The sequence below is a fragment of the Chenopodium quinoa genome, unplaced genomic scaffold (genome assembly GCF_001683475.1).
Source record: "Chenopodium quinoa cultivar QQ74 unplaced genomic scaffold, ASM168347v1, whole genome shotgun sequence".
NCBI lineage: Eukaryota > Viridiplantae > Streptophyta > Magnoliopsida > Caryophyllales > Amaranthaceae > Chenopodium > Chenopodium quinoa.
In genome coordinates, this window is record NW_018745000.1 from 4,276,716 (window position 1) to 4,291,407 (window position 14,692).

General features: G+C 31.5%; 1 protein-coding gene across 1 annotated transcript; it reads left to right on the forward strand.

Annotated features, from left to right (window-relative positions):
• The first annotated feature begins 5,664 nt into the window (after positions 1 to 5,664).
• LOC110707510 (superoxide dismutase [Cu-Zn] 2-like) lies at positions 5,665 to 9,755 on the forward strand. Its single transcript, XM_021885525.1, has 7 exons — positions 5,665 to 5,824; positions 5,912 to 6,013; positions 6,416 to 6,511; positions 6,596 to 6,627; positions 6,990 to 7,065; positions 8,853 to 8,906; positions 9,408 to 9,755. Exons 1-7 carry the CDS (start codon positions 5,740 to 5,742, stop codon positions 9,434 to 9,436), a joined length of 474 nt encoding a protein of 157 aa, XP_021741217.1. The 5' UTR covers positions 5,665 to 5,739; the 3' UTR covers positions 9,437 to 9,755.
• The last annotated feature ends 4,937 nt before the right edge of the window (positions 9,756 to 14,692 follow it).

The window sequence follows — 14,692 nt, forward strand, 5'->3', positions numbered from 1 at the left end:
AGAACTTTTCAAGTCTCATCCACTCATTCTAAATCATTGCCGAAATAAATTTCAGGAATTAAAATAGAAATTTTCCCCAGCGGAGTCGCCAAAAACTGTAGGGAATATTTCAAGCGTTATCCCAAACTTGAACCCCACTGTGATCATACACTAAAGTACGGTGACGTCCAAAGGGAAAGAAGATAGAGCAAAAGAGTCGCCAACAAGTTTTAGAAACTTGTAAACCGTTCACAGGGTGAAGGTTACACCCCTTAATGATCCAGGAGATCGTCAAATCCAATAGGTCTGGAACCGTGACTGGTAGTTCGGGAATGAAGGTAAAAATCCAACCTAAAAGAGATTGAACTTGCCCTAATAATAGGTCTCTACTTTATTCTGATCGTATTCATGTGCGCTTTCTGACTAACATGCAATCATTAGGTTTACCCTAAACCTGTTTATCTATGTTGGTTGAATATTAATGCACAAACAAAACTATTATTGGCGATCACTTGAATTATAATCACATTAACCCTAAACAAGATTATTAATTATCTTATTAAGCATGATTACAAGTACCAATTCCCTTTAAACATGCATAAAAGGCGTGATCAAGCAACAACAATAAATATAACAATATAATAATAAATTGTAATAATAATAATCATAAAAATAATAATTATAATCATGTTAAAGCATAATAGCAATAGCAAGATCCTAGTCATGATACTAATAAGATTAATAACAAAACCTAGCATGTCACTAAGCAATAAAAATCAAAGCTTTAACCCTAACATGATACTAACATGAATATTAGGAAAGAAAATAGGAAGCATCGCAGGAATCACAATTGTCATATTTGATATTAAAGTTACCCTAAACATGATACTAAGAAGATCAAAACGCCCTAACATGACATCAGGAATCATAATAAGAACCTAGACATGATTTCTATATCATAATAACAATGAAACCAATTAAAGCACTTACTTGGATGTCTCGTACCTCTTTCTAATAACAAAATACACGCGTTAGTAACTTCAAGGAAAATAATAATCAACGAATTAAATTAAATAATTGGAATAGAGATTTGGGACCAAACCCTCAGAAATTAAAACCTTTCACGTCTAGGGCGAAGACAAATTCGAATTTGGCTAGGTGTGTCTAGTGCTAAATGTATGAGGAATTGTGTTTGTAAAAGGATAGGCTAGAAAGAGAGAGAGAATCAAGAAATTCTTGATGAGAGTTGATTAGAGTTTATGAGAATTGATGAAAATTAATTTTTGAAAACAGAATTTTAAGAGGCTATTTATAGAGAAAATTAGTCAGATGGATAAAAAAAATGAATCAGAGTTTCAACGAGAATAAAACACGATTAGCGCCAGACGTTGGACATTAGCGCCAGGCACTGAAGGTTAGCGCCAGGCGCCAAGCCTTAGCGCCAGGCGCTAATTCTTGTCGTCAGGCGCTAATAATCAGTTTCACGCGTTTTTGTTTTTATCATATCTTTTGATCGAAAAGTCCAAATAAGGCATATAATATGTCGTTGGAAAGCTCTTGAAGTCTAATTTCCAACCCAATTAGAATCAGATTAAAATATTATGTAGATAAAAAGATATGTCCGAAATAGTTGAACGGTGTCAGTTTTGGATAGAGTTTCATATCTTTTTCGTTATACCTCGGATTTAATATTATAATATATCATTGGAAAGATAATTTTAAGATCTATCCAACCATATAAAATTTGGATAAATTATGAGGTACGAAAATAAAATCTGACCGTCTTTGAACATCTTTAAATTCGAATAGAATTAGGATTTAAAAAAAAGGAAAGTTTTAAAAAAGGAAAGTTTTATTTAACTCAAATTCTTTAATCTTATCTTTTCAAAAAGGATAATTAAAATCTTTTAAAAACTTATAGAAGCTTCTAATTAATCCTACTAGTTTAGGAATAGGATTAAACCTTTGGACCCTCCATATGATCATTGGGTCGTAGGTAAAATCCAGTTTGGGCCCAGTTTAGTATTTTGGCCATAATTTCCTCATTATTCATCGGAATTGAGCTTATAATATATCATTGGAAAGGTATTTTCAAGACACATCCAACTAAACCATTATTGGACCCATATCATGGACCAAACTAAACTGGAATGCACGTTTTTCAAAAATAGGGTAAAAAAAGAAATATTTTCAAAAATATAAAGAATAGATATTTTAATAAAATCATCCTCATCACTAGACTTTTCACACTTTTTCTTTGTTCGATAATCAAATGACATGAAAGGTATTCATCACTGGGTTTGGTTTTGGGGAGACACAAATGGGTGTCTACAATTATGAAGTAAGTTAAAACCCATATTTGAGACCAAGTTATCTTAGAGCCTTGTCCAATTACTAATTAGGCCTAAAACGTGTTCATACATGTTTAAACTTGAATAATAACGGACCCAAATGCGTCAAATGCATTGATTGGATCCAATGGAACCTACATTGTTGAAAACCGAGCCAAACAGATAAACCAACCACAAAATTCCCGTGCAAGGCCTATAAAAATGGATAGCACTTTCAAAGAGCTTTCCAACGGTATATTATAAGCCCAATTCTGATCCAAAACGAAGAAGTTATGATCAAAACACTAAACCGGGCCCAAAACCGACACCCTTGCACTCCAACGGCCATAACTTTTGATCCATAACAGATTTAAACTTAATTCTAACGAAATTGGAAAGTAGACATCTAGATATTTCCAATGATATCTCACAAGCCTAAATCCGACTTTGCAATCAAAAGTTATGGAAGTTTTAAAAACGCATTTTCGTATAAGGCAAACCGCAAACCAGTGCAACTCAATAAGTTGCGCGCGACTCATTGAGATGCGCGTGGAACCCCAGAGCGTTTCATAGAGTTGCGCGCGACACCTGACGGCGCGACTCTAAAACCCTAAACTAAGATTTCTACGCCTATAAAAAGGGGTCTTCGCACAGCTCTAAGGAGAGAAAAATCAGAATTAAAAACCCTAAATTTCTGAAATCCCTAATCTCTCAAACCCTCTTACTATCATACTAATTTTCCCTCTTTCTTCCCAACTACTCTTCAACCCTAATTTATCCATTGAATACCTTGGAGGTACAAAGAAAAAAGAAGGTCCATAAACACCTAAGACGGAAATCTAAGCATACATAGAAGAACGGTTAGTTTCCTGAGCACTTAGATAAATCACTTTTCTTTTATTGTTTAAACAACTTTAATTGATTAATTAATGTTGTTTGATCACTTTTAAAAAAAATTAACTAATTAATTCACATAGTATTCTTTCGTTAATCAAGACTAGAATTTGAATAATTAGTTGATTGTTTTATCACTTAAGACAAGGCGAATATTGTTTACTTCTTGTTCTTTTCACGAATTTGATCAAATAAGAATAACGACTTTTGCAATGTAATTCCTATATGATTAATGTGTGTAAATAAAATCAATTAACATAGTTTTAGGTATCACGTTGCATATATTGTTTGGTGATGAAATTGTGCAAAGGAAGAGCTAGTAGAGGCCGCACTAGGGCTAGGATCGCGATTCCCCTCTAAAGGGAACGTTATCTTGGTACCCTCGCTCCCGAACTCATTTATGGTTTAGGTAGACCAATTTGGGCATGGGTAAACTTATGATTCATGCTAAATATCCCTTGAAATCTACTTGGGAGAAAGGCATGAATGAGGTTTATGGGTTTTCCTAAAACTCATTGGCGACTCCTACTTATTCCTTACAAAAAAGCGTGTATGATATAATCATTTCTAATTCAAGGTCCCCCAAACAGTCAGGAATTCAAATCCTAATACACCCTAAGAAGTGTAAATTCCTAGGCTTTTAAGTGGCCAAGGGCATTTAAGGAGAGTACCCCTTACGATGGGATCACCCTCCTTACAGATTGCACATAAATCAAGATACTCAAATAGATGTGGGACTCTATACTGAGTAACAGAGAGGCAACAATGAAGGACTCTTAGACACTATAATTTTTTAAAGAATAAACAATGTTCTCTACATAAATGATCATTGAGAACAACACAGTAAACACACAACAGCAGTGGAGAGAGTGTACATGCCATCATTCATTCATCATCATTCACCAATCAAATTCCCCAAGCGGCCAAGCCATAAGTAATTCAAGCCAAATCAAATTACCAAAACAATTGCATAATCCAACCAACAACATAATCCACCAATCCAGGAAGATGTGCATAATCCAACCAACAACATAATCCAAATCAAATTACCAAAACAAGTGCATAGTCGAGCATTATCCAATCAACAATAGAAGAATACCATAGTTCAGCACCCAAAAAACAACATAATCATAAGCAACAACCGAACAAAATCCAGTAACACAATCACACAAAATCCAACATACTCATACTCCATATAAACCAGCACAGGAAATAAACTCAACCATCAACCAGCAAGCCAATAAACAACATAAACCAGTCATAGCCAATAAACAACATACAGGCACAAAAACTCAAGCATCAACCATCAAGCCCGGAATAGAACCATCATAAGCATATCAAATTACCAACATATAAGCACAAACATCAAATTAAAGGGACTCAAAAAAATGAATTAAACAAGTTAGGGTTAGGAATCGTTACGAGTGCAGTCACTCAGAGGGTTGAACCCAAGGTTCATCCGCCTCACATAGCACTTCACCACAGGGATAGAAGAAGAGGCACAGTCAGGCTTGGTGGAAGGAGGGTCCTCAGCAACCTCATCATCAGAAGACAAGACGATGAGCTCTTGGTCAGGAAGCCCACACATCCTCCTCAAAGCGACACACGCCGCTTTCCTCGTAGCATGAACTTTGGGGGGGTGGCCTTTCCCTCTTAGATCTAGGATTTTTGGGAGCCACAACACTCCCCGAGGCACTCTCAGCAACAAATCTACAGCAAAGTCAGAGAAATCAAGTGATTTCCTACGGGACTTACCTTGAGCCTCCTCCCTCTTCACTCGTTCTTCCTCATCAACACTCTTCAGAACTTGACCCAAAGCTCTGTAAGTGTACAAAGTACAGTAGGGACCGGTTTAACTTGATTCGTAAAATTGATGAGGGAAAGGAGAACCCACTTCAAAGCAATGGATTAGGTTAAGGATGAGATTCTCCTCACCAGCATTGTCGGTCGCCATATACGCATCCTTTAAAGGATCTAAGTTCACCATTGTTGAGGGGGACTTTTTTTTATGAACGATTGAAGAGCAGAAGAGGAGATCTGGAGGGAGGAAGTGAGAAGATCAGAGTTGAAGAGGAGAGAGAAATACCCAAAAGGTTTATCTTATGAAGTCTCCAGAAAATATAGAGAGAACCAACCATCATAAATTAATTGTTGGTGTTGGGAATATGAGTAAATGAGGAGAGAGGGAGGGAATTGGGAAAATAAAAAGAGGAAATCATTAGACTAGGAGAATCTGAATAGTTTTAGTTTAGGATATAATAAGGGTAATAATTAGTGTGTTAAATTTTTTAAGTAAGGACAATATTGTAATTTTCACCTTTTTTTTACTAAAAATAGAAAGAAATCAAAAAATTGCACATAATTCCGATCATCTTGAAATGACAAAAGTTGCACAAAACAATTAACGGAGGTAGTACTTTATTAAATAACCCAAGGAAAAAAAGATGCATATAGTATTTTAGTATTTCATTATTTCCTCTTGACTCTATGTCTCTATCCATTTCTTGTGAATTAAACCAGAAGGAGGACAACTAGAATGAGCACAGTGAAAGGAGTGGCAGTCATCTCCGGCGCCAATAACACCATCAACGGCTCTCTCCACTTCATCCAAAACTCCAATGGTTCATACCTTTCTGAATTTTCTCTCTCCTCCATTTTTACCCAAAAATAGATCACTTGAATATTTTAATTTGTGAAAAAAAATGCAGGGGTAACTCATGTTAAAGGAAGAATTACAGGCCTCACTCCTGGTCTTCATGGTTTCCATATTCATTCTCTTGGTGATACCACTAATGGTTGCAACTCCACTGGTAATTCTAATTATTAATCCTCCATTTTCATTGCTTTTTATATCTATACTCTTACTTTGATTGAAAGAAAAATTCTTTTTGGGTGTTTTATGATATCTTGATTAAATTCATTTTTATATTTCTTTTGATTTGATTAACGTTTTTTTTATTTTGCTTGATAAATCGTATTATCTGATTTTATTATTTTTTTTTTTTAAATTGATATTATTTGTATGATAGCTTGATTAAAATTTATTTCTGGGTGTTGCTTTTATATTTTTCAATCTTTATTATTTTAATTTGATTAATTAATGTGATTGTTTTTTTCAAGGGAGTTTATCAATTTATGGGGTGTTTTTTTTTTCAGAGTTGTTTTTCTTTAACTCATAATTTTTTGAATTTGAAATGTTTTTCTTTCTTAAGGGCCTCATTATAATCCGTTGAAGAAGGATCATGGAGCTCCATTTGATTCAGAGAGACATGCGGGTGACCTGGGAAACATTGTTGCAAACAGTGATGGTAAGTAGTTTTTGGTTGTTAGTTTGCAAAATTTTGAATTATTTGGTTGATAATATCATGATCTTATATTCTTTGGGTTTTTAGGGGTTGCTGAGGTTTCAATTATTGATTCCGAGGTAAGATTTTATAATTAGAAATGCCATTGCTTTTAATTCTAACAATAGTTGAATTTGTGAGATTTTCCGATTGATTTGAGTGTAATGAATAATGATATGGTTGTACTTATGTTATAGTTACCATTAATTTTCCCAAAATTTTGATTATCTAACACAAAGGCTTAACATAGAATGAGTAGGGTGTAATTTAATGGGTGAATGTTTAATTTTAGCTTTATAGAGCTAGCCAGTTGGTTAATTGATTGATTATGGCCTATTGGCCTTGTAAAACACATAGTATTTCCTGTAAAAAAAAATGAACAAATTATCGGATCGTTAAAGCAAGCTATTTTTCTCATAATCTTGTTACTTTTGGTAATTAGATACCACTTAGTGGGCAACACTCAATTCTTGGGAGGGCTATTGTGGTGCATGCTGATCCAGATGATCTAGGAAGAGGTGAGCCAAGAAAGTTTTTAATCATGTTGAATGTTGCTTAACATCTACATCTCCTTTTCTAATTTCAATTTGTGAATTTGTGAATTTCCTTCTTGCTGTGCTCTCGGTTTTTTCATCTTTTCATAATAATTAATGTCATTTGTGGATGTTCCATTTTCAATATATACAGAGTATTTTTAAGATGTTTGAAATTTTTTTGAGCTTGGACTAGGCAATGATTTGTTTAAGCTAAACATGAAACTGGTTGCTGACTTTTTAATTATATCCATAAGGAGTGGAAAAAGGCTTAGAACAATTTTTTTTTTGAACGGCCGCAAGGCTAGATATATTAAGGCTTAGAATCATTTAAACACCACAAAACTACGAAAACAAGCAGAATTACAACCATCCCGGAGCAACATCTAAGAAACTGAAAACAATCAAAATCTGAGTCTTTGCATTCTTTTCTTTACATTATAATTCTTCTCTTCCAGAGAACATTATTCCTTTCCATCCAAATCTTGTGCACCACCGATAAAATAGCAGCCACTAAGATCCTTTTTCTGAACTTTGAGCTCTTGTTTCTCCTCTCTACCTAGCTAAGAGGTATAGGAAGTTCCTTGTCCCTGGTGTGCACACCTAACCAAATTCTTAATCCCCTGTATCACTGTATGCATTGCCTATTGTAAGTACAGTCAAATAACATATGCTGATGTGATTCCACCTCTTGATCAAAATTCGAACATTTATCTGAATTATGCTTACTGTTTTCTGAAGTTTTTGTCTGGTTTGCTATCTTTTGTGCTCTAGCCAGACTGTGCACTACTGCACTAGTGTTTAGGAGCACTAATATGATCCCAAACCAATATACTCTAGTGTAGTCTCTGGCTAGGCTGACAAGCTCCACCAACTCTTTATACAGTTTTTTTTTTTCTTATTTTTTTTTTGGGTAAGGAGAATTCCCTTAAAAGTAGGGGGGAGGGGGGAAGTAGGGATGCCACTTGCTTGGGGTGAGAATCGAACCCCTCTGACAGCCTCACAGCGGTGGAAGGAGGTGAGCCAATTATTGTCTATTTTTAATATCTCCGTTTTTAAGAATCGAACCAACTAGGCTAACCAACTCTTTATACATCTTGGCTACACAGAACTTGTGTTGATTCAACCAAGCATCACCTTGTACATGAAGAATTTTTCCAATCCTGTTACCCTTTTCATCATAATTAAAGGGTTCTCAGAGTTCTCTGTTTACTTTGTAGTCTGACTTCCACCTATTATTGTCGGTAATCAATAAGTGACTTGTTGATCCTAAATAACCTCTATATGATATAAGTTCTACCTTTGTATTTTTTGATACAAAATCTTTCAATGGATTGTATGCTGCCTATTGCTAGTAGTATAACCTCATTAAAAAGACTATATAAGTACTTGTCTATGCAGGGGAGAAATTTCCAGACCATATGTTTGATATCTTATGTGAGAAGAATTTCTTTTGGTGTTTTTTCTTTAAGTTTCTTAAATGAATTTGTAATAATGATATTGCATCATTACATGCAACGTCCTACATCTTCCTGATTTGTGGATGATTTGGGTGAATGTCGCTGAGATCATTGTACCTCCGATGACCTGTTTCATTTGAATCGAATAGCAAAAAAAAAAATCTTTTCTTACTGTCGACAAACAAATAGCAATTACTCGAGGGCCATGGTTTCTCCTTATACCTTTCTTCATTAAGAAATACTTCTGGGGGTTTGTTTGGTCTGGCTGCACTCTCTTAGTCTATTCTGATTATATTTATTGATGAACAACAGGTGGACATGAACTCAGCAAAACAACAGGGAATGCTGGTGCTAGAGTAGGATGTGGTAATTATCTTCATTTGCAGTTATTCATTTTTTGTTCTTGATTAAATTTAGAAATAATGATATAAAGAAAAAGATAGGTCTTTACCTTATTTCTGTAGAGCTTACCTTCTGATCATCCAATTCCTGTTGGTACATATGGACATCTCAAAACACTTTCTTGAAACCCAGAAATTCAAAATAGAAAGTTCAGCATTTGTAAGCTGTAACCTTCTTGCTTTTATTGCTGCCTTTATTATCCCAATTTAGCTCTTAGGTTAACATAGATACGGTTGCTTAAATTCTTGAATTTTAGGCTAAAAATTTTAAAGATGATATTGCCTGAATTCTAACCCCGGAACACAAACTTTGCAAGATTCTGTTAGCTGATTCCATGTGGCATAGTTGGTTCATATTTGACATTTTCTCTTAAGGTTATTAATTTATCTGTTAAGTGCGAGACCCTTCCACATCATCTCCTTGTGAAAGACTGATAACCATGCTGCATGCTTAACCATTTTGCAGGTGTAATTGGGCTGCAATCGTCTGTATAGTTCTTTTGCTGAACTATTTGATGGAAAACGTGAACGATGTGATGTATGGTTTCGTTCTTATATTATGTTGTTAACTATACAAGGTTAAGGACTGTACATTTTACTTGTTGAATTGAATGTCGATGAAGTTCTTGTGGTTAGGAACCTGTGAGTTCAGCCCTGGTGAGATACTGAGATACAAGGAACAATAAAAGTACCTCCTCAAGAGTTGTTCTCACAGAGATTTTACTGTAGAACATACGAACGAGCATGCTTAGTAACGAACAAATCAGAAACTTTCTAATCATACGTATATATTTAACAGAATATTGAAGCTAAATCTTTCCAGAAAGATTCCATAAATCTGACATAACATTAACATTAGCCCCAGAACCAATCTTTGAAATCTGACCATTAACAGCTAAGAGATTTCTGCTGACTGCTGCATATTTCTGAAAACTAGTTAAACACTGCACTATTTATTTTTCTTTTTGGTTGGTAAGGAGAAGGACCCTATCGGGCTTCTGCACTATATATGGAAGCGACTCGATCTTTAACAAATTCCATCATTAATTAGTAGTTCAGGATTCAGGAGTTCAAGTATTGTGCATACTATTATTGCATCAGTTAGATTATACTCTCAAATTATTAGGTCAATAATGCTGAGTTATACTTGTATAATCTACAAATCTAGAAAAAGAAATAGAAAGTGATTTGTTCAATCAGATTCATGGGCGAATTGACAAAATTGGTACTAAAATAAATGGTTCATAACAACAATTTGGTTAAAAATAACTCAAGCAACATTTGTCCCAAAAATCTACTAAATTTTTCCAGCAAACTACTCTCAAATGCCTAATTTAAATTTAGTGGTTTTTTTTTTAAAAAAAACTTATCTCTCTCATGTATTTTTCAAAAAAAGAGGTATAAATAGGAGTATTAATTTGCACTCAATTTCCCAACCATATGATTCATTTACAGCTTGTTTGGATAGAAATTTTGGAAGGAAGGGGAGGGGTGAAGAAAACAAAATCCCTCATTTGGATAACAGAGAAAATGAAGGAAGAGAGAGCGAGGGAATCTACTTGTTCTTGACATAATATGAATTGAAATTCCCAATTTTCCAAAATCAATAATTCAACTATCAAAATTTCAATGATAAAATTCTGGAAATAGAAATTATTACATATAAATTGTCCTTGACGATTTTCCATAATGAAATTTTCAGAAATTGATTCTTCGAAAAAAAAAACCAAAATTTCTGAAAACTGATTTTCTGAAAATTGATTTACGAAAATCAAAACAAAATTTCCTGGGGTTTTAGAAAAAGAAGAACACATTTTCGAAAATTTGATTTCTGTATATTAAACTTTTTTTTTTCTCCAGAAAATCGATTTTTAAAAACCATAACTCAATTGTCTGAAACTTGATTAATGAAAACAAAAACCAAATTTCATGAAAAAATCGATTTGTAAATCATAACCAGAAATTTGTATCTCAACATTTGAAATTTTAATATTTAAAATTCAATTTTAGAAAACAAAATTTCTTAAGATTGAATATGGCGGTGAATAGCGATGGACATGGCGGCGGAAGATGACAAGACTTGTGGTGGAGGCGTCAAACAGTAGGTGTTGAATGAAGAGAGTTTTCCTTCCAAATCTTCTCTAATTTGGAAAGATTTGTTTCTTAATTGTGGAAGGAAATAATGTCCTTCCATTTCTCTTCCTCACAATTCCCTCACCTCCCATTTTTCCTATCCAAATGGAGGAAAACTAATTTCTTCCTTTCCCTCCCCTTCCCTTCCCTCCCCTCCCCTCCATTACTTTCCATCCAAACAAGCTGTTAAGAAAAAAGGGCTAAGTATAAACTAATGATGTGGCAGCTTGTGATATGTGTTTACTTTGGGGCCCAAAATAACTATTTTAAAGCATTTCATTCAAATTTCAAATAAAATTTCAAACTTAATTTCAAATCAGATTTTCATATTCAAGGCACAATTAATGTACCCAAATTCCCAACCACCCCATTCTCTCTCCTAACATTTTTTGCTAGCTGATATTTTTTGGGTTTGGTTTTTCTCTATTCAGTCTATTCTAAAGTTCTTCATGTTCATGAATTTATTTTAATTTTTTTTTCCAAATTTTTTCTATAATTCAATCAAACTTTGTTTATGTATCTAATTAATGAATAATTCCCCTCTTAACTTTTTTTGGATGAAAATTTTTATGGTCTGATTTTTTCTCTCTTCTCACCTTTTTATTTTTTTTCATGTTCTTAAATTATTTTTTTTCCTTGAGATTTTTTCTATATTTTTTTTTATATATAATGTTTCATGAATCAAACATGGTTTATCTATTTAATTAGCGAAAAATTCTAGTCTCATTTTTTTGGCTGAAATTTTTGTGGTCTGATTTTATCTCTCTTTAAATGTTCTTCTTCATGTTCTTTATTTTGTATAAAAAATAGTTTTTCATCTTTTACTTAAAAATTTGGTTTTTTTTAGAAGTTGATATGAATGTACAACGTTTCTTCGTTGTACAATTTTTTTTTTTAATTATTATTTGTTCTTTATCCTTGTTTCAAATATGTTTTGTAATATTTTTTTTTTATTTGTATGAATTATATAATCAAAACTCAAAAAAAAAAAAGAATGTAATTTGTTAGTTTTTCAGATTATGCATATATAAGCTTCATTTTATTGATTTTTTAGATTGTTAGATTGGTTTGAAGACAAGTTTTCATCCCATTTCACTGGAATTGTATTGTATAATGTGAATGGAAATATTGTTATTTCCAATGTTCTTAAGTTTTCCCAGATTTTAATATCAAAGTATAAAAAATTTTCTAGTTAGATTATTGATCAGTATCAGAAGATGGACATTGGATTATTCACAATAGTAACACATTAAACTCCTTGAATTATTTCAGTAACAGATTAATAAGAAATTAATATTCACTTCTAGAACAAAGCATCAAACTTTTCAATCCATGTAATGTTTGGAGTCAATTAAATGATAATTAAAATAATTGTGATTAAAATAAAGGGGAAAAATGGGCTTAGTCTTAAAAAAATATGGGTTGTAACGATTGTAAGTTTGTAACTTATTTAGTAATAACATTCATTTAAATAGTATTCAAGAATTATATAACAATAACAACTATTATCTAAATTGTATTTAAAACTTATATTATAGTTTGTAAATAATGGGTGTGTATACTATACAAATATAAAGTATCAAGATGTTAATATGGTGAAAATCACGCGACTTTGATTATTGGTATGTTTTAAAACTTTAATTTATTTTGTATTTTAAAATCTTAAGTTTAGAAAATTTCCTTACATTTTTTTTTTATATAACAAAATTTCCTTACAATAAGTAAACAAAGTTTTGAAATTTTTGTAAATTTAATAACTAAATTGTTTTAAAACTTTTACTTATTTTGCATTTTTAATTTTTTTTGACAAAAAAGATAAACTAGTAACCGATAACTATTATTTGTATTCTAAATTTATTTTATTTTAACCCTCCACCATTTTTATTTTTACCCTTCACTATTTTCTTTTAGCTCAACTCAAGTGTTATTATCATTAGTATTAGGTGTTGCAAGCAAACATTAAGTATTTCAATAATTATAACCTAATTTGTAAATGATTATTTTTTGCATAATCTCACTTTTTGGTAAAACAATTGATTGAGTGTAACATTATAATATTATAATTGTTATGTCTTTTAATAATCAATTATTATCTATTATTAATATTAAGGAGCATAATTTTACTTTCAAACAAATGATCAAGGTTTAGTAGTTTTATTATTATAAAGGTGCATCATTTCATTTTTAAAAATAACAATTGATCAATATTTGTTACTTAGAGTAATCGACTATCTATTAAAGAATAAGATCACATTAGTATTGTAAATAATAATGGATGAATGGGTTATTATCTTTTTTTTTTATTCGAAACCAATGGATGAATGATTTATTATTGAACATAGTTAATAATCTTTTTATTACACGATGAGAAAAAAAAAAGATAATAATAAAACAAAGATTAGTTATAGATCTTCTTACATCGTTAAAAAAAAGTTTTATACTATAAATATGTAATTTGAAACTTGTAATTTGTTCACATAATTCTATATTTATTAGTAACCGATAACTACTTTTTGTATTCCAAATGTTATCTGTTTTAACCCCATACTATTTGATTTTAACCCTTCACTATTTCATTTTACCCTTCCAATTTAAGTTTTGTCATTTATTGTGTGGTTGAAACAAAAATTTTATATTTTAAAAGTTAATTCTTACTTTGTAAATATTTATTTTAGCATAATATCATTTTTTTTTGTAAAATAATTGATCAGAATTTAGTATTTGTATATTACAAGATTAATAGTTGTAGTATCTTATAATTTACAATTATCTAATGTTAACATTAAGTAGCATGTATAAATTCATTTTTTTTAAATAACAATTGATCATGAGTTATTATAAATCCCCTGTTTAAAAATAATCTTATCACGTAGAAACTTTTGTTTAAATAAAGATAAGGGAAATTTTTTGAAATAAAGTACAGTGCATTAATTTTTGAAATACAAATGTTACAGTATAGATTTTAACACTCCACTATTGGATTGTATTGCTTCATTAAACATAAAGGAGAATAAATCCACATCAATTAATTGTATTTTATTATATCACTACAATATTTTATTGTAACGAACAATCAATCCGATATTTCATTATAACCACTGGACCATTATTGTTATAATCCGCTACTTTATTTTAAATTTATATCTATTTTTTTTATAATAAAACGATATTTACTAGAATCAAAAGCATAAAAAAAAAAAAATTAAAGCTACAACACAAAAATATAATAAGCTTAAAATTGTCCAACTATTTAACATTTTTGAAAATATATCGATATGGATGTCTTTAGAAAGATCATTAAAAAAAAATTCATTGGTGTTTTTATAATAATTTTTTTATTAGTAGTTTAAGAAACATTATCAAATGATATATTATTCAATTTTTTTTTAAAAAAAAAAAATCTCTCTCTTCATAAATGACTTTGACTAGGATATTATTATCTCTAGTAACAAATTTTATTTATCAGTATCATAATATAATTGTTTAGTAACACAATATTGGAATTAGTATGCATTAAATGCAATTTGGCGCCTAACCTTTTTCTCCCGCTCAACCAAGCATTTAGGCGCCTAAACCCAAATAAATTTCTCCCCTAAATTTCTCTCTTTTTTTTGGTAG